The 23,678-nt window shown below is 38.9% G+C and overlaps 1 protein-coding gene across 1 annotated transcript in view; it reads right to left on the reverse strand.

Moving 5' to 3' along the window:
* The window catches only part of CDK6 (cyclin dependent kinase 6), a 223,271-nt gene extending 200,494 nt beyond the window's left edge, over positions 1–22,777 (reverse strand). The window contains exon 1 of the mRNA XM_049784870.1: positions 22,545–22,777. Within this exon, the coding sequence (XP_049640827.1) occupies positions 22,545–22,777 (233 nt within the window). The remainder of the gene's footprint in view (positions 1–22,544) is intronic.
* Between the last annotated feature and the right edge of the window lie 901 nt (positions 22,778–23,678).

Raw genomic sequence — 23,678 nt, forward strand, 5'->3', positions numbered from 1 at the left:
TGAAGAGAAAGTCCCCCTAAGAACAGCAAAGTAGCAGCAATAGATACCTTGAGTCATTTACTCTAGCAACCAAAGCGTCAATGAGAAATGCTAAAAAAAAATTTCATAGAGCTTGCTTTTTTTTCACTTCCTCTCTCCATAAAATATATTCCACAGTAAGTAATCTTGAGTATCCAGCAAGCTTCAATTAAGCTAGTAATGGATTTATTTACATAAAATGTATTCTCTTAAATCATTAGACATGAGGAACTCCTGTAAAGAATTAATTTATGGGGCCGGAGAGATAGCATGGAGGTAAAACATTTGTCTTTCATGCAGAAGGTTGGTGGTTCGAATCTCGGCATCCTATATGGTCCCCTGAGCCTGCCAGGAGTGATTTCTGAGCCTAGAGCCAGGAGAAACACCTGAGCGCTGCAGAGTGTGACCCAAAACCTCCCCCCCCAAAAAAAGAATTAATTCATGGGGCTGGAGAGATAGCATGGAGGTAAGCATTTGCCATGCATGCAAGTCAGTGGTTCAAATCCCGGCATCCCATATGGTCCCCTGAGCCTGCCAGGAGTGATTTCTGAGTGTAGAGCCAGGAGTAACCCCTGAGCACTGCCATGTGTGACCCAAAAACCAAACCCCTCTCCAAAAAATAAAAAGAATTCACAATGGGTTTACTTTTTCAGTTTGTTTCTTCGGAGCAAGATATTGATTAACATTCCAAATATGATGTCAAATAAGTCAGTACTTGTTATGGGTATATATAGGCTGATGGTTTTTTGAATGGATTAACAGTATGAAAATCTAAAATCACAATAAATTTAGATAGCCAGGTACAATATGCAATGGAATAATTTGAACATGTTTATTTTCCTAAATGTACAGCTTCTATCCAAATGACTATATTGGCCAAAATTGTCCCATATTTCTCCAGAATTGATATTTGTAAACTCTTTTGCTACTTGCAGACTATTTCATGTAAAATTCTCTTTCTGAAATCCATATATAAAGACTTGCATTTTTTAAAGAAAAAAGATAAAACCAACTCTTATAGGCTGTATATAGACAATTCTCAAGCTACTTTTCTGCCCTATTCTGAAAAGTAAACTAACATGCAAGAAATAGTATATTTTAGACATTTTATAATCCCTTTTAACAAAAATAACAGATGAACTTCCAGACCTGTTACAAATATTTGCCTAGTCGTTTTTTAGATGCTGCTGAACTAAAAGAAATAAACCTACTAAAATAAGTTCAGCAGGGTGTTATCAAAATGAAAGAATTTGGTCACTGTTCTGAATTACTGATAATAAAAGAAGCAAGTTGATGGCATTATCTGATAGAATTAGTCACCAAATAGTGTTGATGACTAAACTACAGACCATATGATCCAGATAACATATTAAGAAAGTCCCTTCTATTTTTAGGCATTTTAATTTCATTCTAAAATTACTATTTTAAATTCATGTGCATATATAAGATATATATATACACACATATATATGAATACCACACCACCACAACACACAGACATACCATCTCTGAATAGTTCGATAGTTTTTCTGTATACATATGGGAGTCTGCAAAGATTAGTGTCATACTTAAACATTTTGACTGGAAGGGAGCCAGGGTCCCAAGACAAGCTCCTAAGGCACTAAGAAGGGAGCTAAACTGAACCAGCAGGTATGACAGAAAGGGAAACACAAGCAGCCCAAGCAGAGGAGTTACCGGTAACTCAAAGTCTGTATGTATCAGGTAAGTTTTACCAGTTACATCTCACACTGCTATCCCTATATATATAGAACTCTAGGATTAGAACCTTTCTTCCTATGGCTTTTGGAGGTTCTCTCACATCCCGAAGTCAGATAAAAATACTGTTAGTCTAAGACTCCCACCTAGAAACTTTACTCAGAAATAAGATAGAAAAGAAACTTTATTTAATATCATAATAGCTACCAGTTTCCTTGTTTTTATAAAAAATTAAAAGAGCTAGAGTAGATATAAACTTACCTACCTGCTTTAAAATATAATGTGAACATACACATGAAATATTCTCAATGCTGAACTACAGGTAATTTTAGGACAAAATCCAGAGAGAAGGGTAAAAAAAAAAAGTTCTACATTGCCTTGAAATGGTTTTGAAAACAATTTCCAGGTCACAGGCACAGGAAGAAGGAATTCAAATGCTTACTGTTTATTATTGTTATGCTTTGGGAGCCACAGCTGTGCTCAGGGTTTTCCTGGTTCTGCACTATGGATAACTTGTGACAGTGCTCAGTGAAACATAGGGGATTAAACATATGGGATTAAACCCATGTCGTGCATAAGCAAGGAAAGAGCTTTACTTACTATACTATGTCACCAGCTCATGTTACTTAATTTGGGGGGGGGGGGGGTTTGTTTTATTGATTCTGAGCACAGCCAGAAGTGCTCCTGGCTTCTTCCTGGTTAAGCCATGTGCAAGGTTACTACTTTACCTGCTGTACAATCTCTCTGACCTCACAAATGCATATTACTAAAGTCTCACTGAGATATATATGTAGAGAGCATAACTGAGAAGATGTCTGACTGACTACATTTTATAAGACAAAGTTCAAAAAAAATTACTTTAAAATCTATTTATTTGTACATCTATACCTGTCTGATACTTTTTGTACCATATCCAACAATCTAACAATCTATCAGTTCTTGTCTATTATCAACCTGCTCATGTGGAATACATCAAGCCAAACATACTGCCTCCCCCATCCAAACAAAACAAAACAAACTTCTGAGACTGAATCAAGAAGTTATGAAATGAATAACCTCATCAACTCCCACAGATCAAGAAATCCTTCTAGTTCCTACCAATAAGGATGCCCATAGTGGGGCAATAATGTCACTAAAGTAAAAAGAGCCTCCACTAGATTTATCATATTACCATAAAACAAGTTTAAAACAAATCTTAAGGGGCAGGAGAGGTAGCACAGCGGTAGGGTGTTTGCCTTGCAAGCAGCCAATGCAAGATGGAAGGTGGTTTGAGTTCTGGCATTCCATATGGTCCCCTGGGCCTGCCAGGAACAGTTTCTGAGTGCAGAGCCAGGAGTAACTCTGAGCACTACCAGGTGTGACCCAAAAACCAAAAACCAAAAAAAAAAAAAAAGATCTTGAGGGGCCGAACAGTGGCGCAGTGGGTAGGACGTTTGCCTTGCACACAGCTGACCTAGACTGACCGGTCCCATATGGTCCCCAAGCCAGGAGCAATTTCTGAGCACATAGCCAGGAGTAACCCCTGAGCGTCACTAGGTGTAGCCCAAAAACAAAAAACAAAAACAAAAAAAAAATCTTGAAAGGATTAAACTCAATTAAAAGTAAGTTGACGGGCTGGCAAGGTGGCGTTAGAGGTAAGGTACCTGCCTTGCAAGCACTAGCCAAGGGAGGACCTCAGTTAGATCCCCTGGCGTCCCATATGGTCCCCCCAAGCCAGGGGCAATTTCTGAGTGCTTAGCCAGGAGTAACCCCTGAGCATCAAAGAGTGTGGCCCGAAAAACCGAAAAAAAAAAAAAAAAAGTAAGTTGACTTCCCATTAGAACTAAAGTCCAACACACTAAAGAAAAAGAATAGAATCCAGTGAACAGCCATACAATATTAACAATGGCATCCAGTAAAAAAAAATTGAACATGTAGAAATACCAAAAATTGCAGTCCTTAACCAAGAAAAAGACCAACAATAGAAAGAAACCCAAAAATGACAAGAATTGTAGATAGCAGACTAAAATATTTGAGTAGCTATTATATTAGAAATATGAGCAAAGATTTAAAGGAAAAGATGAACACAATGAGAGGGAACAGAAGATGGTGTGTGGTCCATGGGGGAACTCTCCCTGCAGACACAGAAGGATGGGTTCATCTTCAATTTCATGCAGGACAAGCTTGGGTACCTGAGAGGCAAGGGCGAGTGTGTGCACTCTTCTTGCTCCCTTCCTCCAATTTTCCACCCCCAGACATGGAAGACAATATGCTGTGCCCTAAGTGTGTTCAGAGGAATAAGATATTGATGAGAAGCCTCCAATGAGACTACAGCAAGTAAAAAAGTGCAGCTCTAATAAGGAAAAGATGACTACAACTGCGACTTTTTCATGTGCTGACTGTTGAATTCCATACTCATAATGCTTTTGGCATTCTAAGTTTAATTGTTTCAAATTTAAGTATTTGAAGCTACAGTGGAAGCTGTTCTTTCCTTGCCTCTAAAAACATTATTAACATATAAATGATGTTTTTCTGTGGGATAAAACTAGGGCATCTTTGCCAGAATCGTTCCATTTGTAACTAATATGTATGTTGTTAACTTCTTAAAAAAATTGGAAGTATAATATATTGGTAAGATTTGTATATTCAAATGTTATCTATTATATCTTGGGAAATAGTACTTATTTTGTACAAATTGTGAGTTAGTGGGATTAAAAAATTAAATAAAAGGCAAAAAAACCAAAAAAAAACCCAAACAACTAGAAAAATGTACCAAGACAGATTAGATGGACCTAAACAAGTTTAAATATAATTCAAAATGATTAAAATCATAAATTATTCTCTAACAACAAAATATAGTGAATCAAAATGTATTTGAAAAATTTCTAACATGTTTAGAAGTTAAAAGCATAATTCAATTCTTAAAAAATATCAGGCTGGAGGGACCCATCCACACCTGGAAATATAAGGCCTTACTCCTGGCACTATGCTTGGGCTCAGGGGACCACATGCAAAGCAAATGCCTTACCAGGTGTCCTATCTCTTTAACTTCAAAAAGTACCATTTTAAATAAAAATAAATCTCCAAAGTAAGATTAAAGTCTTTTTAGTCGAAGTGCTAGAATAGAGCGCTAGTACAGTGTATAGGGTGTTTACCTTGCACATACCACACAATCCCAGCATTCCATATGGTCCCTCAAACGCAGTCAGGAATAATTTGGGGGGGGGGGGTTATTGGGTCTCACCCAGCTGCGCTCAGAGATTGCTCAGAAATCGCTCCTGGCAAGCACAGGGGATCATATAGGATGCTGGGAAAACCTACATGAAATATACCATATCCTGACAGTAACAAATTACAAAAATGATTCAGTCTATAGGTATCCATACATAGTAAGAATATAGAATTTACAGTTAAAAAGACAAAATTTACAGGAAAAAAAATAACAAAAGCTGGGCTGGAGTAAGTGGTAAGGTGTCTGCCTTGACAGTGCTAGGCCTAGGATGGATCGTGGTTCAATCCCCTGGCATCCCATATGGTCCCCCTAGACAGGGGCAATTTTGCAGTGTATAGCCAGGAGTAACACCTAAGTATCACCAGATATGGCCGAAAACAAAACAAAACAAAACAAAAAGCTTCCTATTAGGAAAATGTCAAGCCCCCATGTCTTCATAGGTAAGCTGTACAAAATGTTTAAGAGGAAATAAAAACCATTAAAGCTACATAGTTATTTAAAATATAAAGAATACTTCTCAAATTATTTTATGAGACTATCGTTACCTCAAAATTAAAACCTGAAACACAATTATGGGGGAATTGCAAAATATTCTTTTTTTTTTTTTTTTTTTGGTTTTTGGGCCACACCCGGTGATGCTCGGGGGTTACTCCTGGCTATGCGCTCAGAAGTCGCTCCTGGCTTGGGGGACCATATGGGACACTGGGGGATAGAACCGCAGTCCATCTAAGGCTAGCTCAGGCAAGGCAGGCACCTTACCTCTAGTGCCACCGCCCAGCCCCGCAAAATATTCTTGTTGAGCATATTTCTTAGAAGTTTCAGTAAATTATAAAAACAATTTTGAAAAACAATTTGAAAACTTAAAACTGCCTTATTTTCAAGGCTCACTAAAAACTGTAGTGATCAAAACATCAAACAGCAGTAAAAGGACAGATAATAAAATAATAGAACAAAACAAAAAACACAGAAATAGGTAGAAAGTTATATGATCAATTTATTTTTTGGTTAAGATGCCAAGCTAATTTAAAATGAAGGATTTATATATAGTCTTTTCAACAAGTGGTGTTAGATTATCAACTAGATATTCATATTAGCTAGAGAACGATTCTCAATTCTTATCTTTATTACAAATAAAAATTTAACTTTAATGAATCATAGATTTAATAATGAAGGCAAAAACCATAAAATTCAGAAACATTAAAAAAATCTTGTGTCTCTGGGTAAAACTAAGACTTCCTAGGATTATTTTATTCGATTTATTCAGTACCACAGAGCTTATCCCTGGCTCTGTGTTTAAGGATCATTTCTGGTGGTAATGAAGTGTGTGTTACTAGAGATCAAACCCAGGTTGGCTCCATTTAAGGAAAGTTCCTTACCTTCTATATTATACTATCTCTCTGGCTTCTAGAAGCCATTCAAAAACTAAAACATCAGGGCCGGAGAGATAGCACAGCGGTAAGGCGTTTGCCTTACATGCAGAAAGACGGTGGTTCGAATCCTGGCATCCCATATGGTCTCCCAATTTCTGAGCATAGAGCCAGGAGTAGTTCTTGAGCACTGCCGGGTGTGACCCAAACCCCCCCCCCCAAAAAAAAAAAAAAAAACTAAACTATCAAAAAAAAAATGAAAAAGTAGTCCTGCTAAGAATATTTGCAATGTATTGAGGCCGGAGAGATAGCACAGTGGTATAGGGTTTGCTTTCCACGCAGCCGATTCAGGACAGACATTGGTTCGAATCTTGGCATCCCATATAGTCCCCTGTGCCTGCTAGGAGTAACCCCTGAGTGCCTCTAGTGTGACCCAACCCCCCCAAAGAGTGTTTGTTATATCTCTCTATATATATACATATATTTATAAAGATATATTTATATATATCTGACAAAAGACTAATTGAGTAACTCGTAATAAATACTCTAGTTTTAAAAAATGAACATAATATTTGAACATAAACACATTCCAAAAGAATGGCTTTTGGCAAATGAAAAGCTATCCCATATCACTAGGTAAATGCAAATTAAAACCAATGTGTTATCAGTTCATACCTAATATAAATAGTAAAATAAAATAGTACAATTAAAAAGTCTAACAGCAAGAGTAAATAGGATACAAATCAAGTTGAAACTTCAGACATTACTAGCAGAAAAGTCAATCGTACAAATTTTTAGAATTTTGATTTGTGAATGAATACCTTACAAACCAACAATCTACCACTTAGTATTTCTCCAAATGAAAAGAAAGCATATTTCATATCAATTAAGACTTATACATGAGAAAACTTATACATATTTATAATAGTATTAGTCATAATAGTCTCAAAATGGAAACAATGCAAATTACCTTTAACAGGTGAAATTACCAACTGCAGAAAATCCAAATAATGGGTAAAAATAAACTGCTGATAGTTAACAAATGGGATTAATCTCAAATATATAAACTATGGAAGCCAGAAAAACTCAAGAAATACTATCTGACGCCCAGAAGAAGAAATCTAAGCTACAATGACATTAAGGCTATTGGAGGAGAAAAAAAATACTAAAAAAATCTGGAGACACAGAAGTGTTTTAGATCTTGACTGGTAGTAGCTGTCAAAATTCATTAAAAAGCATTCTAAGAATGTTTTATTTTACATGAATTATATATAACTCAATAAATTTGACCTAATTTTGTTTTAGAGCTGCATTCAGCTCTAGTTAGGGCTTACTCCTGACTCTGCTTAGGGATCACTCCTGGTTGTGCTGGGGAACCATATGCGGTGCTAGGGATTGAAACTGTGTCAGCTGGGGCCGGCGAGGTGGCGCTAGAGGTAAGGTGTCTGCCTTGCAAGCACTAGCCAAGGAAGGATGGCAGTTCGATCCCCCGGAATCCCATATGGTCCCCCCTCAAGCCAGGGGCAATTTCTGAGCACTTAGCCAGGAGTAACCCCTGAGCATCAAATGGGTGTGGTCTGAAACCCCACCCCCCAAAAAAAAAGAAACTGTGTCAGCTATGTATAAGTGCCTTATCCACTATGCTGTATCTCCAACAACCAACAAAAAACTAAACACGCTCCAACAGAAATGGTCTAGGTCTGGAAATGAAATCAAATAATCTAAGGAGCTAAATTCTCAGGGCAGACTACAGGGTTGAAAATTCTGTGTCTTTCCTGATTGGGCCAAGTCCCCCTAGGCCCAACCCACCAGCCCAGCAGTCCAACCCACTGCTGCCATCTTCTTTGCAGGAAAATATGGCCTGACTCCTCCACCAAGTTCCAAAAGAAAATAATGGCCAACAATATTTCCCAGGTAGTCCGTTCCCGGCATTCCTGGCCTCTGTGGCATTCTCAGAAAGAGAGGTGGAGGCAGATTTACCTTTCTGCATGAACTATAAAAGCCCAAATCCAACCCCTAAACCCTCTGACAGAAATGGCCCTGCTCCATGTTTTAACCTTACCAAATTTCCAAGCAACCAAATTTGTCTTTGATCTATAAATCTTCAGTGAAACAACTCAATATTTTATAGTAGTGTTGGTCCAGCTGTATCACAGGTAATCTAATGGGAAAGTTACATAGAAAACTACCAACCTCAGTGAGCCTAACCAGTAGCTCAACTAGCTTCAACCCAGTAAAACCTTAGACAGATTTTAGTAACATCACAGAAAAATAAAGCAATCATTTCAAGCTGATCATGTTTTAATAATTCCATTTGTCTCTGTGTTGTAACAGCAATATGAAGTAAATTTGTAGGCTATGTTGGTAGGTAGGAGATTGGGGACTCTGGTGAAGGTCTCTGGTGAAGGACTCTGGTGAAGATCACACTCGGGTAGGATTCATTTACACATTTAATGCTTCAACCAACTGTATTAGGAGCGACTTGGTAAATTAATGTGTTATAATAAAATTTAGAGGGGAAAATAAAACCTAAATACTAACTTAAACATTTAGTCACCATATAAAACATTTATATGGAGAGCTTAAAAATAAGCAGAGCAAGTCAAGGATATATTATAGATACAAAACTAAAAAGTTAAATATATTTAACCACTTTTAATATAAAAAAAACAAAAAATAAAGATGCTTGTCCAAAATTATCATGTACCTAAGAAACAACAAAAAAAAAAAAAGTGAGGAAGCTGAACCATGAAAACTCCAAACAGCTAAAAAGGGAACAGACTTTAGGAAATGGGAAAACACTTCACACTCTTGGATTAGAAGAATCAATATATCAGGGGCCAGAGAGATAGCATGAGGTAGGGCATTTGCCTTGCATGCAGAAGGATGGTGGTTCGAATCCCAGCATCCCGTATGGTCCCCTGAGCCTGTCAGGAGCGATTTCTGAGTGTAGAGCCAGGAGTAAGTAACCCTGAGCACTGCCAGATGTGACCCAAAAACCAAAAAAAAAAAAAAAGAAGAAACAATATATTCAAAATAACCATTCTACCTTGAACAGCTATATATTCAATGCAATCCTTATCCAAATTCAGATGACATTTTTCAATAACTTAAAATAATCAGTAATAAAGTATGCATAAAAGACCCCAAAGTCAAAACCACACTGAAAAATAAGAAAGCGGGAAGTATCTCATTACCTCAAAAAAAAAAACAACTCATTACCTTTTTTCCCTTGTCAGTAGAAATTAATAAGAAAACTTATTTTTTGTTAATAAGCTGGTGAGTAGTAGACTTCTCATCAACAATGATCAATACAATGAGAATAATACCTTTTAAGATGCACTGTAAAATTGTTCTTTCATGAGTTCTAGACAAAGTCAAATCATAATCAACCGTGAGGAACAACAAACTAAGGGTGCAAACTACTGAAGAGATATAGAAATTGCTGGTTTTAAATTTAAAAAGCAGTGAAAAAAAAGTGCCACGTCTAGCAAAATTCCACTACCAGGTCATAGTGAACCAAAACCAGGAAAACAAAATAGACAAAGTCATAGTGTTAATAGGAAATACACTAAAATATGAAATAACTTTATTTTTGTTTTATTTGGATGGGTTTGGGGGCCACACACAGCTGTACCCAGAACTTATTTCTGACTGTGCTTCAAGGATCACTTATTTTTTTTTTTGGACCACACCCAGTGACGAACAGGGGTTACTCCTGGCTATGCACTCAGAATCGCTCCTGGTTTGGGGGACCATATGGGACGCCAGGGTATCGAACTGCGGTCTGTCCTAGGTTAGTGCGCTATCACTCCGGCCCCTTCAGGGATCACCTCTGGTGGGGTTTAGGGGTAAGAGCAGATGGGGGTGCCTGAGGCTGATTACAAATTAGCTGTAGTCTAGCTCACCTTACCTACAGAATTCTCTCTGGCCTTTAAAATAAAACTAATTTATTTTTTAATAATAAGGAAAATTTAGGAGTCTTATTTTAAGAAATAATAATTAATTATTATTATAGTCTCATATGAGTATACATAAGGAAATAGAAATAGAAAGTCCACTATTTTGCAAACATGGAATTCTATAGTTAGAATAACTACAGAATTTCCTGTTTACCAGTCTTCAACTTCTTTTTTTTTTTTTTTTTTTTTTTGGTTTTTGGGCCACACCCATTTGACGCTCAGGGGTTACTCCTGGCTATGTGCTCAGAAATCGCCCCTGGCTTGGGGGGACCATATGGGACGCCGGGGGATCGAACTGCGGTCCTTCCTTGGCTAGCGCTTGCAAGGCAGACACCTTACCTCCAGCGCCACCTACCCGGCTCCCAGTCTTCAGCTTCTAAGGAAAATATATTCTATATAATGAAAAAAATTTCCCAACAAATATTTGAATGTGAAGCACAATAGGCTATATAAGATGGCTGAGGCCTGAGACACAGTACAGCAGGTAAGGCACCTGACCTGTATGTAAGTAACCAACTCGGGTTCTATCCCTGGCATCCCATATGGTCTTCAGAGCACCACCAGGAGTAATTCTGAGTGCAGTCAGAAATAACCCCAGAGCAACACTGGGTATGGCCCAAAAGATGGTTGGAATCAAGAACATCGCTCAAACCCAAGCAACCAGAAAAGGCTCTATTTTTCTAAAACTAAGAGTCATTGAGTCAACTGTGCTCTTAAATAGTTCATCTTAAATAATATAAAATAAAAAAGTCCTCCTTACAATTAAAGTCATTTGGGGCTGAGAATAATGCCTTTGAAAATAGACCTTTCCTCAGTTGTAAAACTAACTGTTTAGAGAACTCACTGGCACCTTTGAACACAAATTTTAGTTTAATGACACACTAGTTGGATAAATCATTCTCATTAAAATCACTTGTAATTGTTTTTTAATGATGCTATAATTTTTCTTTTCTGTATTTTCCTTGTTAGTTTCTGTTTTGGTGATGCTTACTGTTTATTCCTGTCTCTGTATTCAGGGATCACTCCTGATGATATTTGAGGACCATAGGTGGTCAAGATATCTAACCAAGGTCTACTGTGTGCAAGGCCTTAATACCTGTATGAGTTCCCCATTCCATCTTTTGTGACTTCAAGTGTGAGAAAAAAAGTATTTTTTTTTTTTTTGGTTTTTGTGTCACACCTGGCAGTGCTCAGGGGTTATTCCTGGCTCCAGGCTCAGAAATTGCTCCTGGCAGGCACAGGGGACCATATGGGGCGCCGGGATTCGAACCGATGACCTCCTGCATGAAAGGCAAACGCCTTACCTCCATGCTATCTCTCCGGCCCCAAGTATTATTTTTAAATAAGGGTTGCTTTCACAATTCAATACACTTAAAGAAACTAGCACAATTATATGTAGCACCTATAACCCTTTCTAGGCAAATCTCTAAATCTGTCTCTTGGTTTATCATGGTTCAACAAGAAAATATTCTTTTTTTTTACAAAAATATATTCTAACTTTACCCAAGATTATTTAATAACTTCTTTGTTTCTACATGATTGGAATGTAGAAGACATCATCTAAAACTCCAAACATGGAACCACTCAGAAATTATCTTGATTTTGACCAAAAAGTTTTAAAGCATATTGGTCAATCTCAATAACCTACAGTTTAAGAATCTACCCTGAAATACTAAGAATATGAAGTCTTTTGCTTTTCTTCTAATCTTTTCTTGTTTTGCTGAAAATGTGTAAGTGTTGATGTTTCCAACTTTATACATTAAAAACAGAGCATTTCAGGCATCGTAGATATTTATACTAACCATTAGAAATACCTAACAGATTATCAGATTTCTTAGGAAAAAAATGGAAATCAAAGATACCTCCATGCTTAAAAAAGATTTTGCTATAGATTAGTGTCTCTAAGAGAACTACTTCCTTTCTAAGGATAAAAGTACTTAATGACTTAAACAGAGAAGACATCATCACACCAGTTTTGTGTCCTTAGATCCTCCCCAATAAATCACTAATGAACTATATACAACGGTATATATATATATATATATATATATATATATATATATATATATAACCCATATAATTGCTCAATTACCTAGTATTTCACTCTGATTTCTATAAATCTAGTACATACCTTTTCAGAAATACCTAGATCTCTTCCTACATTTACACTTGTTTAAGGGAATGGAAGTACTTCCAATCAGCAATGCAGGTATTTGTCAGGTTCCTCCATGAAACACCAAATTACTTAAAGGCTGGGGCATATTTTATATGTATGATATTTAATATGATACACTTAATTTCATTTTATTATAATTATTCTCTAAGGTTTTGTGGGACAATCTACAGCCAACAGACATTAAGACATCAGCTAACAAAATAAGGATATAATTAAGACTTTGTTTTTAAGTTTTTGGACTGCACTGGAATGTGCTCAGGGCTTACTCCTGGCTCTGTGCTTAGGGATTATTCGTGGTGGTGCTGGGAGAACATGTAGGATATTGTAGATGAAATTTGGTCAGTCATGTACAAGGCAAGTGCCTTACTCACTGTATTATCTCACCAGGCCCAGAATCAAAGACTCAGTCCATAATAAGGGATACTTAAAAAACTTATTATGTAAAACTTAAAACCTATTATAATAAAGTATAATTAAGTTCCATTGTTTAATAAAGATTAGTTTGTCTTGGCTAGGAATGTGGGCCCAATGGCAGAACATTTGCTTTGCAGGTATAAGGCTTTGGATACAATTCCCTGAGATACACACACATGTATATGCATAGCAATCACACATGTTTTCTAGAAATGAATTTGTTTGGGTTAGAAGAATATTTCTTAAGTAAGCCTTGTAAAGAATAAAATCAGAATGTTGATATCCTTTTAGGAATTATTAGGGAAACTTTATTTAATTTTGTTCAGACTTACAGTTTTAACCAGAATAGAAAGAACAATACTAAAGCAGAAAAAAACATAAGCAAAAGAATTCAAGCAATTGAACAGAACTAATTTTAAAAGTTTGCCATTTTTAACTTTGACCTACTGTGTATAGCTTTTCTATTGTATCTTCTTCATAGTAAATAAAGTCCAACTTATAGCTAAATATGAAATTACTCAGATTTTATTTATTTGGGGCTTAGGAGACCACACTTAGTGATGCTCAGATCACTCCTGGCTCTGCACTAAGGTATCACTGTTGGGTGGTGCTCACGAGACCATATGGAATACCCTGAACCTGGGTCAGTTGAGTGTAAAGAAAGCACATTACACACTGTGCTATCTCTCTGTCCCCATAAATTTTGAATGACTTTTAAAATAAACTATACAAACTGGAGTTAGAGAGAAATGAAATTTATTTCAGTTTTTTTTTTTTTTTTATTCTCAGGAAACCTAGTAAATATACAAATCCACCTTCCACTTTTGGCACTTCTCAGCACTATCATTCTGTGAAACTATTCCATGTGGTCCCTTCCATAATAACTAGACCCCTTTCCGTTATTTCTTTCATCTCAATGCATTTCCTCATTTTATTTCTACTGGACACAACATACAGGGACACGATCAAAAGACTTTTTTTTTTTTTAATTTTTTTGAGGGGGGGGGTCACACCCGGCAGTGCTCAGGGGTTACTCCTGGCTCCACACTCAGAAATCACTCCTGGCAGGCTTGGGGGACCATGTGGGATGCCGGGATTCGAACTAATGACCTTCTGCATGAAAGGCAAATGCCTTACCTCTGTGCTATCTCTCCGGCCCCTCAAAAAATATTTTAATCTCATGGAGTTTTCAAGTGGGGTGTGAAAATGTAGTTAGAAGCGGGTGGTTGAAAGGAATGAAAGATTAGTATTTTATCATATATAACAGACAAAATAATGAAAATAAGTGAGCATATACTAAACTCTATAAAGAAGCCCCAACATTGTCAGGGTCCAAAAGAAGAAGAAAAAAGGTAGATCCAAAGAAAGAAATACACATACACCAGGTGGTACTAAGAGCTGGGCTTGGAAGGAGGACTTTTTCCAACAGGGAAGGGCACTGCAAGCACATCCTAAGATGAGACCCAATAAAAGGCAGAGAGCTAAGGGTAAGAAGCAGATTAGGGGAAACAGTAGTATATGCCTATATGCACATGGAGTATACATACACAAAGAACATAAGAAAGTTTTATGAAAGCCAAACTTAGTATTCAAAACAAAAAAATGAGTAACAGTAAAGTTCAAAACATCAGTCAGCACTTGGAGGGTTCTCCTAAATATATAAATATTCTTGCTACAAGTATGTATTACAATTAATACACAACTATCTGCCTAAATATATTTATATTCTTGCTACAAAGATGTGTTATAATTAATATATAACTATCTGCCAGTGTTCAGCTGCAATAGTTGCTAATGCGGTATAAGTCTACAAGGATTAAAGTTCTCATCTGAGAACTCACATTCTAATTTTTTCTACTTTATTCAGAAAGATCTACCAGGCAACTACAATTATTATTTAAAGATATTTAAGTGTTATTTGTGGATATGAGATACAATCCTTATCCTCAAGTCAGCAAAAAAAAAAAAAGTGATTAAACTGAAACTACTTTTGTATCTCAAGAAGTGTTTTCTGATACACACAAAGACCACCCTGTTCTGCTCAAACTGGAGGTCTATATTTCACTTTAGTTTCAATTTCTATCTATAATGCATATATCTATATCATAAACAGCTGACTAAAAATAAGACAATGTTTAATGCATTTACTAAACAATCTCTATACCAAAAAAGCTGAAAGAAGTAGGTTAAACCATCTTAAGAACCTCTTCCGATTTAAAATTTTCAAAATGATTCCAATTTACTGACTGTAAAAAAAGGCCAGGAAGCTCAGTTAAATTCCTTCTTACAAAGACAGAGGTCATGCAAACCTCATAAGAAATAGTAAAAGTGTGGGGCCGGGAAGGTGGCGCTAGAGGTAAGGTGTCTGCCTTGCAAGCGCTAGCGTAGGACGAACCGAGGTTCGATCCTCCCGGCGTCCCATATGGTCCCCCCAAGCCAGGGGCGATTTCTGAGCGCACTACCAGGAGTAATCCCTGAGCGTCAAACGGTTGTGGCCCAAAAACCAAAAAAAAAAAAAAAAGAAAGAAATAGTAAAAGTGTAATCAGCTCTTCAAGAAGCATGCATACCATATATTTATTTCCTTGTGTGTGTGGAGGTTGTTATGTTACATAATTTTAAACTATTTGGTATTATTTCATTAAATGGGTAGTAAATGCCTGAGCTACATTACATAGTAATACTTCAATCATCAGATCAGTACTAAGCATTTACATTTTTCCCATTATTCTCTGTAAAAAATAATTTACTACTATTAATTTAACTATATCATTTATCTGTACTATTATTTAACTACAGTTCTTTAGGTCAGTGTTTCTCAAATTTATTCTGACCATGACCTCCTTCTAAACCCATTACCTTCCGATGACCCCAGTGTAATGATTGGTGCCCTCATCTTGGGCCATGCCCCCCTTAATTATGCAATTTTTACCTGTGATCACCCCTTGGAATATAATCTCAGTTTAGAAATGCTGATTTAGATAATCAAAGTTACTGCCCAATATTTTTGTTTGTATTTTTGAGTCATACCCAGAGGTACACAGGGGTTACTATTGTTATGTGCTCAGGAATTATTCCCAGAAGGCTTGGGAGAAACATATGGGATGCTGGAGACTGAACCGGGGTTGGCGGTATACAACATAAATGCCCTACCCGCTATTCAATCTTTCTAGTCATAATACCCAAATTTTTTTTTTTTTTTTTTTTTTGTGGTTTTTGGGTCACACCCGGCAGTGCTCAGGGGTTACTCCTGGCTCCATGCTCAGAAATTGCTCCTGGCAGGCACGGGGGACCATATGGGACGCCGGGATTCGAACCGATGACCTTCTGCATGAAAGGCAAACGCCTTACCTCCATGCTATCTCTCCGGCCCCAATACCCAATATTTTTAAAGGCTCACTTTAATGGAATAACATGACTTTCATAACTGTATACATAAGAGATATACTATGGAATTTAGGGAATTTTCAAATTAGTGTCATTTATTCCTGACAAACCATTACCTTTTTCTATATAAAGTTCAATTTTTCCAAAACAGAAACATAACTCATGTTCTTCCATCAACAAAAATAATTTTTAATTTCACGTTCATTAGCAATCTAACAATTTTAAGTGACACAAGTTGCTTCACCTTTGGACTTAAAATATGTCCAACCCTAATACCCATTAATTACAATGACTTAAATATTAGTTGCTTCGTTCATAAAAATCTTTTTATTTAAAAAATCACATTTTATTAAGAAAAAAAAAGATTGTTTTAACAAGGAGTCTGTTTTCATTGAGATTCATTTACCATGGTCTTAAAACAGGAAAATAACCCAAAGATATTCTAAGTTCACAAATTTCCCTCCTTTAAGCCATTTTCTCCTTTCAATAGAAATTATAAATCCATGTTGACAGTAGTAGTATAAAAATATACAAGCACACAATAAAAGTTCAACATTATCAAATTCTTCTACAGAGATAACAAATGGACAGAACAACCATTATGAAAATATTTATTTACTAAATAACCTTGATAACTGAAAAATGTTCAAGGAACTCGGAGACTAAAGGACCAAATATACTGTTACATACCAAAATTTTAGAAGATATTTAAATTTCTACTTTCACTGAAACATGTCCTAATAAACATATTATGCATTCACAAAAATAGTACCCACTTTTGTTTGTTTGGGGGCTACACCCAGTGGTACTCAGGGATATTCCTGGCTCTGAATTCAGAGGTAACTCCTGGCAGAGTACAGGGGACCATAAAAGGTGTTGTGGATCAAATCAGGGTCTGCAGCATCCAAGGTAGACCGTACCTACTCTGAACAGACTTACTGTTGTCTGAGTGATGTACATGGGCTCTGGGGAATCACAACACTAGGTGAAACCCTACTTTTTTGTTTGTTTGTTTTTGGGTCACACCCAGCAGCGCTCAGGGGTTATACTCCTGGCTCTACGCTCAGAAATCTCTCCTGGCAGGCTCAGAGGACCATATGGGATGCAGGGATTTGAACCACCGTCCTTCTGCATGCAAGTCAAATGCCCTACCTTCATGCTATCTCTCCAGCCCTTATTTTTATTCTCATTCTTGAAATCTTCTACTGTGCTCTTCAAAAAGAAAATTAAAAAACTCAAGTAATCTGGAGTTGCATATTTTTCCATTTCTCTTTTGAAAATAGTGATTAAAGATACTAGTAGTAATTTAACACAATTAGATGGCCCAAGTTTATTCAATGCACTGCCACAATGAGTTTAACTTGCAGAACAAGTACTTACTGCTGAATTACTTTTACTGCTATACTAACAAATTTAATCCCTGGGGACAATACAAGACCTAACAATGCAATATTATCATATTCTGATGATTCTCTTATTCCTTCAAATGGGAAATTACTTGAGAGGAATATTTAAATGCAATCTACCCAGTATCAGATCCACAGTTTTATTATTAAAATCTATTCACTGACTTATTTGTAGTGCTAGCAACCAAACTCTGGACCACACATGTACCCTTTTTAAAAATAGAGCTTGGGCCGGAGAGATAGCTTGGAGGTAGGTAGGGCATTTGCCTTGCATGCAGAAGGATGGTGGTTCAAATCCCGGTATCCCATATGGTCCTCTGAGCCTGCCAGAAGGGATTTGTGAGCATAGAGCCAGGAGTAACCTCTGAGGGCTGCTGGGTGTGACCCACAACAAACAAACAAAAAAATAGGGCTTCACCTAGTAGTGTGGTTCCCAGAGCCCATTCCCTACAACAGTCAGACAACAGTAAGTCTGTTTAGAGTGCAAACAGAAATGGTGGTGATATTTGGAACCAACAGGCTACCTGGTAATGAATGGTAGGTCTATGGATATAAACCGTAAATTCTTCCTAAATCACTGTTGACTAATGGAGCTCAAATATTCATATTTATTACTTACATGTTAATGTCTGCTTAATTATATATAATATATGTGGTCCTAAAGAGTTATTCAACTTTCAAAAAACACTGGATTCTAAGAGTGTTTGGTTATCTTACTCACTCATCCAACAAATTACTGATAACTAAATCATCACAAACATTGGCAACTCCTTAAATCTGGTTAGGTTAAATGTAGCATATGAAAATAAGAAGTAATTATTTTTTTTTGTTTGGGAGACACAACCAACGGTGCTCAGGAGTCATTTCTAGGGGAAACATATGGGATACCAGGGATCCAACCAGGGTTTAGCTGTGTGCAAATCAAACTCTACCCCACTGTACTATTACTCTGGCCACCAAAAGTGACTATTTTAACTAAAAAACAGAACTGTTCATCCCACCACAAGTATGGACACATTTTCTAACATTTTCAACTGTTACATCCTTAGTTTCCTGGCACAAAATAGGGTATCAATAAAAATCTGATGACTTGAATAGAGAATGACTATCGATAAAATATACTATTATTGTAATTAATATATTTAGTTTGAAATGCAAAACAAGATTCAACTATGCAGTGTGAAGTTCCAATTCATATTGAAGTGTGATTCTGGCAAAAGCTCCAGGATTTGAGAGTACCAAGTATTTATAAAATAAAAATAAATCTGGGACTAGGAAAACAGCTCAGAAGACTGGAGCATTGGAAGTTCCAGGTTTAATGAGTGGAACCACCTAAGCCAGGGGTCTGAAACTCGCGGCCCTCCGTACATTTTGTGGCCCGCGGCCGGCCTTCAAATATCGCAGTATTTACGATTATTCGCTTACCGAATAATCGCAATAAAAATCACATAAGTGGGGCCCGGAGAGATAGCACAGCGGCGTTTGCCTTGCAAGCAGCCCATCCAGGACCAAAGGTGGTTGGTTCGAATCCCGGTGTCCCATATGGTCCCAGACAGCCAGGAGTAACCCCGGAGCACAGCCGGGTGTGACCCAAAAAACAAAAAAAAAAAAAGGGAAAAATCACATTAGTAAGAAAAAAATCGTATTAAACATTCGCATACCCCGAGCAGTTCCATTCGGGGTATGCGAATGCTTAATGCGAGTTTTTTGCCATTTTTTTTCTTACTAATGCAATTTTTTATTGCAAATATTCGGTAAGCGAAATCCCTTATGCGGCCCTGCCTCAACCCGACTTTGCCTCCTGCGGCCCCCAGGTAAATTGAGTTTGAAGCCCCTGACCTAAGCAATGCTGGGTGTGGCCCAAGAAACAAGTAAATTTACATCACAGACACTGATTGGCTGATCAAGCCTTAGATTGGGTAGTATCAAGTGCAGATAAGAAGATCAAGTCACTATCTGAGTGCCAAAAAGCAGCACTAGTGCCAAAATAACAAGTCAACTTTTCTGGCAAATCCATCAAAATTAAAACATAAACTTTTTTAAAATCTGGTATATTTATTACCCTCCTTCAAGCTGAGCGGTTTAACTATCTGTAGTAAGGACCTATAATTATAATCAATTACTTATGACTCCAGGGCACTTATAAAAAGACATCTGCCCTTTCAAGAAACCTTTAAAGAACCAGCTATAGGACTGTAAAACTGATCCTATGGGTTAACAATAAATCTTAGGGTTGGAGGCCCCAACTTAAGACAACTCTCCCTTGGAAGGAAGAGAATTGTGGTCACTTATCCTTGACTTCCTGACTCTCTCTAAACAACAGCAACTTCAAAATCTGGCATTCCTTGTCTAATCAAAGAAGTCATGTTGGTCAATAGCTCTCCTAAGGCTGAGAAGGAAAAAAAAAAAAAAAAGAAACAGGAAGAAAACAAAAAGGGAAAGGAGAGGAGTAGTAGCTTCATGAAAATGACATCATCAATAATTTTCTCAAGTGTCAATTTCATGGCATAATTGAAGGTCTGTTCTGAGAAATTACAGGCTAATCACATTCGAGCAGCTTCCTAGTTTCAGAGCCCTTATAAAGTCTATCTACCTTTTGTCAGAGTTAGGTATGAGTATGGCTTGCTCTCAAGAAAAGGACGGGTGAACTGATGTCTTCTAAAAGGGCAAGATCCCCATTAATCCACCTAAACAGAAATTTTTTGTGGACTGTGAAGCACTGTAAAATTTACAGAGCACACTCAAATGCATTATCTTGGATTCTTCTCATAACTCATAAGAGGTAGGTGTCATTATCATCTTTTAACATATACCAAGTGTTGAAAATAATCCTTTTGTCCTCAATGTAGTATAATCTCCAGAAACTTCTCAATTTTGGATCCAAGTCATGGGATACTTAGAAATTTGCAAACACGCAGCAGTCTCAAAAGAATAAGATGATCATCCAAAAACTTCTAGCACAATAGCAAAAACAACCTTTCCTTTTTAGCAGAACAGATAGTGAGTGCTTTGTAAAGGATAGTGTTACTCAGGGGTCCTCTAGAACATTTGTATGTTGGGAGGACATGATTTTATTTATGATAATCATCCTAAACTGGAATCTTTCCTAATGTAACAGACAAAATATAACAAGAACTTTAGTCCTAAAATTCTAGTGGTGGAATTCATTTCTTGGAAAGCACTGGGTGATTGCTGGAGGAAGATAACTAAGTTATAGGAACTAAATGTACCCTCCTCTTTCCTCTCCAATATCACAAAGACCACCCTTTGTGTTGTTTTTCAGGAAACACAAATAAAAGGTTAACCTAGTATTGCTTTTTGCATATAATCCCGTTTTCCTAAACATTTCTCTTAGTCCCTTCATCTTTTGTTCCTCTCATTTCGCAGCTAAAGTAGAGGTTAAAAGGTCTATCTCTATTGCCATTTACTATCTTATTTAGGTATTTATTATTCTTTGCTGCCTTCTAGCCCATGCCTAACACAGCTGTACACAAATCACCAGTGCAGGATAAGAAGAGACAAGTTAAAACCTCCCAGGAAGATTCTGTAGACACTTGGGCTCCCTTAGACCGTAAAGGGCTTGGTATTTCAAAGGTCAGTCTTAGGTCTCTCCACTTTGATGACTAACATCAAATTGTTTGACTTCTTTACAAAAATATTTAGCAGAGCTTATTTACATAATTTCACCCACAGTGCACACGGTAGGCACATGTTTGTGCCTTTAGACAGATGAGAAGACAGGAAGAGCCCACAACATGTTTTTCCAATATGTGAGGCATAGAGAAAGGTACAATGAAACCCTAATATGTATATATTTCCTTGTATTCCTTTTCCACTTGAAACTATGCTCCTCTGTTTAAAAAAAGAAAATGACACACTACACAAAGTCAATCGCACAATGGGGGATTTCCAGAATCACTAAGACAACACCCTGGTCCTAAGTCTCCTACATGCTTTTATACTGGCCACGAAGGAGGAAGCTGTATTTCCACCCCCTCAGGAAAAACGAAAATGAAACATTTACCATCTAAAGAGTCCACATTTTGGGATCACATCTAACCCTTTGGAGACTTGCCCAGAGAAATGAAGTAATATTTGGGGGAAATATTTTGTTGTTGTTGACTGTTGTTGCATGAATATGTGGAGGCTATCAGAACTGGATATTCCATCCATGGCCTTGCACACACAAAGCATGTATGAATGAAACACATTTCACAGCTGGAGAAGAGGGATTCCCCCCACCCTCACATCGACACTGGGCATCAACATGGCAGTTCTCTGAACCATCAGGCATTCTCCTTATCATTGTTCAAGTTGACAAAGAGAAACGCTTGGTGTGATGGGGGAGGGGATCTTTAAAAACTTTAATTTAAAAACTTTTTTTTTTAAAAAGACACTTAAAAAACTTTATTGTCTACTAAGCTCTACTAATTATGTTCTCTTCCTACTACTTATTAACACCACACCCAGCCCCACTACTTCTCATATGGGTCGCAGTCTCTCAAAAATTCCCCAAATGGCCTGGGCAAAAATATGCAGGGGCCGGTGAAGCCTGTCTCTATTGTCCCTAAAAGGCACCCCATCTTCCTGGACCCCATTCCGGGGCGGGCAGAGAGAAAACACTGAGAATGTGCACAGCTGTGGGTAGGGTGGGTGGGTGGGTGGGGAACCTGTGCAGGTCACATTTTTTTTTCTGACTCAGATTCTGTGCATTTCCCGGCAAGGTCACCTGCTCAGGCTTGGTAAATCTTAACTTAGACTCCGAAAGGCCAACGGGTAGCACCACGCACCCCGTCCCCTCCTTCCCCGTCCCGTACTCGGTGGGGAGTCCGAGGTTGGCCCTGTTGGCCCGGCCCAGAGGGTGAGTGAGAAAGGCTCCCCGGGCTCACCTGACCACGTTGGGGTGCTCAAAGGTTTCCAGGTGCCTCAGCACCGCCACCTCGCGGATGGTGGAGAGCGGCATCCCCTCCTCGCTCGTCTGCACCCGCACGCGCTTGAGCGCCACGAACCGGCCGCCGTTCTTGAGGTCGCGGGCCTTGAACACCTTCCCGTAGGCGCCTTCCCCGATCTCCGCCACGCACTCATACTGCTGGTCGGCTCGGCTCAAGCCGTCCTTCTCCATGCCGTGCGCTCGCTCGGCTCGTCGGCGGCAGCTGCTCACCAGCGGCTTCCCCGGCCCGCACCCTCCGGGCTGGCACCTAGCAGCCGGAGCTCGGTCTTTGGCTCTGGCTCAACTCCGACTCCGGCCGCGATCGCGATCGGGTGCTCGGGTTCTCGGGTGCTCGCTGTTGCGGGCGCTGGATCGAGCGAGCAAGGGAGCGAGCGACCTCCCCGTGGGCGTGCGTGCGGGTGCAACCCTGGAGCGGCGCGGCGCGGCGCGGCTGGGAAACTCCGCCTGCCGAGTCGCCCAGAACCAACCGATCCCTCCTCTCTCTTTCTCTCTCTCTCTCTCTCGCTCGCTCGCTCGCTCGCCGGAGCTTAGTCCTTTGCAGACACAAGCGATTACATGGTCTCTAGCCCGAGAGCGTCTCCGTGCGTCCTCGATCGTCCAACCTAAAAAAAAAGAGAGAGACGGTGAGGTCGAGAAGAAAAGTGCATCTAGACAAGACATCCCAGGCGCCGACCTCGGGACTCCCTTCCTCCTTCTCCTCCAGCGCGAAGACCCCTCATCGCTAGCTACCCTGCGCGCTCTCCGGCCTCTCCCGGCCCACTGGATCCTGCCAGGTCCCTCGGGCCAGAGAAGTGACTCTGGGCTGGGCTATCCTGCAGGCTGGAGCCGTCTAGGCGCGGGGAGGCTGCGGGGACCCCTCGGGGAGGGAGGGATGGATGGAGGAGCGCGTCGCGCGGGACCGGGGGGACGGGAGGGGGCGTGCCGAGAGAGCGGCCCAGAGTGTGCCGGGAGCGCGGGGGAGGGGAGGCGCCGGGCACGTCAATGTCACGGCTTAATATTTATCCCTAGATCGTCGTCTGGAACCCAGACCCTCCCTCCCTCCTTCCCCGCCTTCCTCCCAGGCCCGGGACGT

This window comes from Suncus etruscus, chromosome 1 (genome assembly GCF_024139225.1).
Source record: "Suncus etruscus isolate mSunEtr1 chromosome 1, mSunEtr1.pri.cur, whole genome shotgun sequence".
Classification (NCBI taxonomy): Eukaryota; Metazoa; Chordata; class Mammalia; order Eulipotyphla; family Soricidae; genus Suncus; species Suncus etruscus.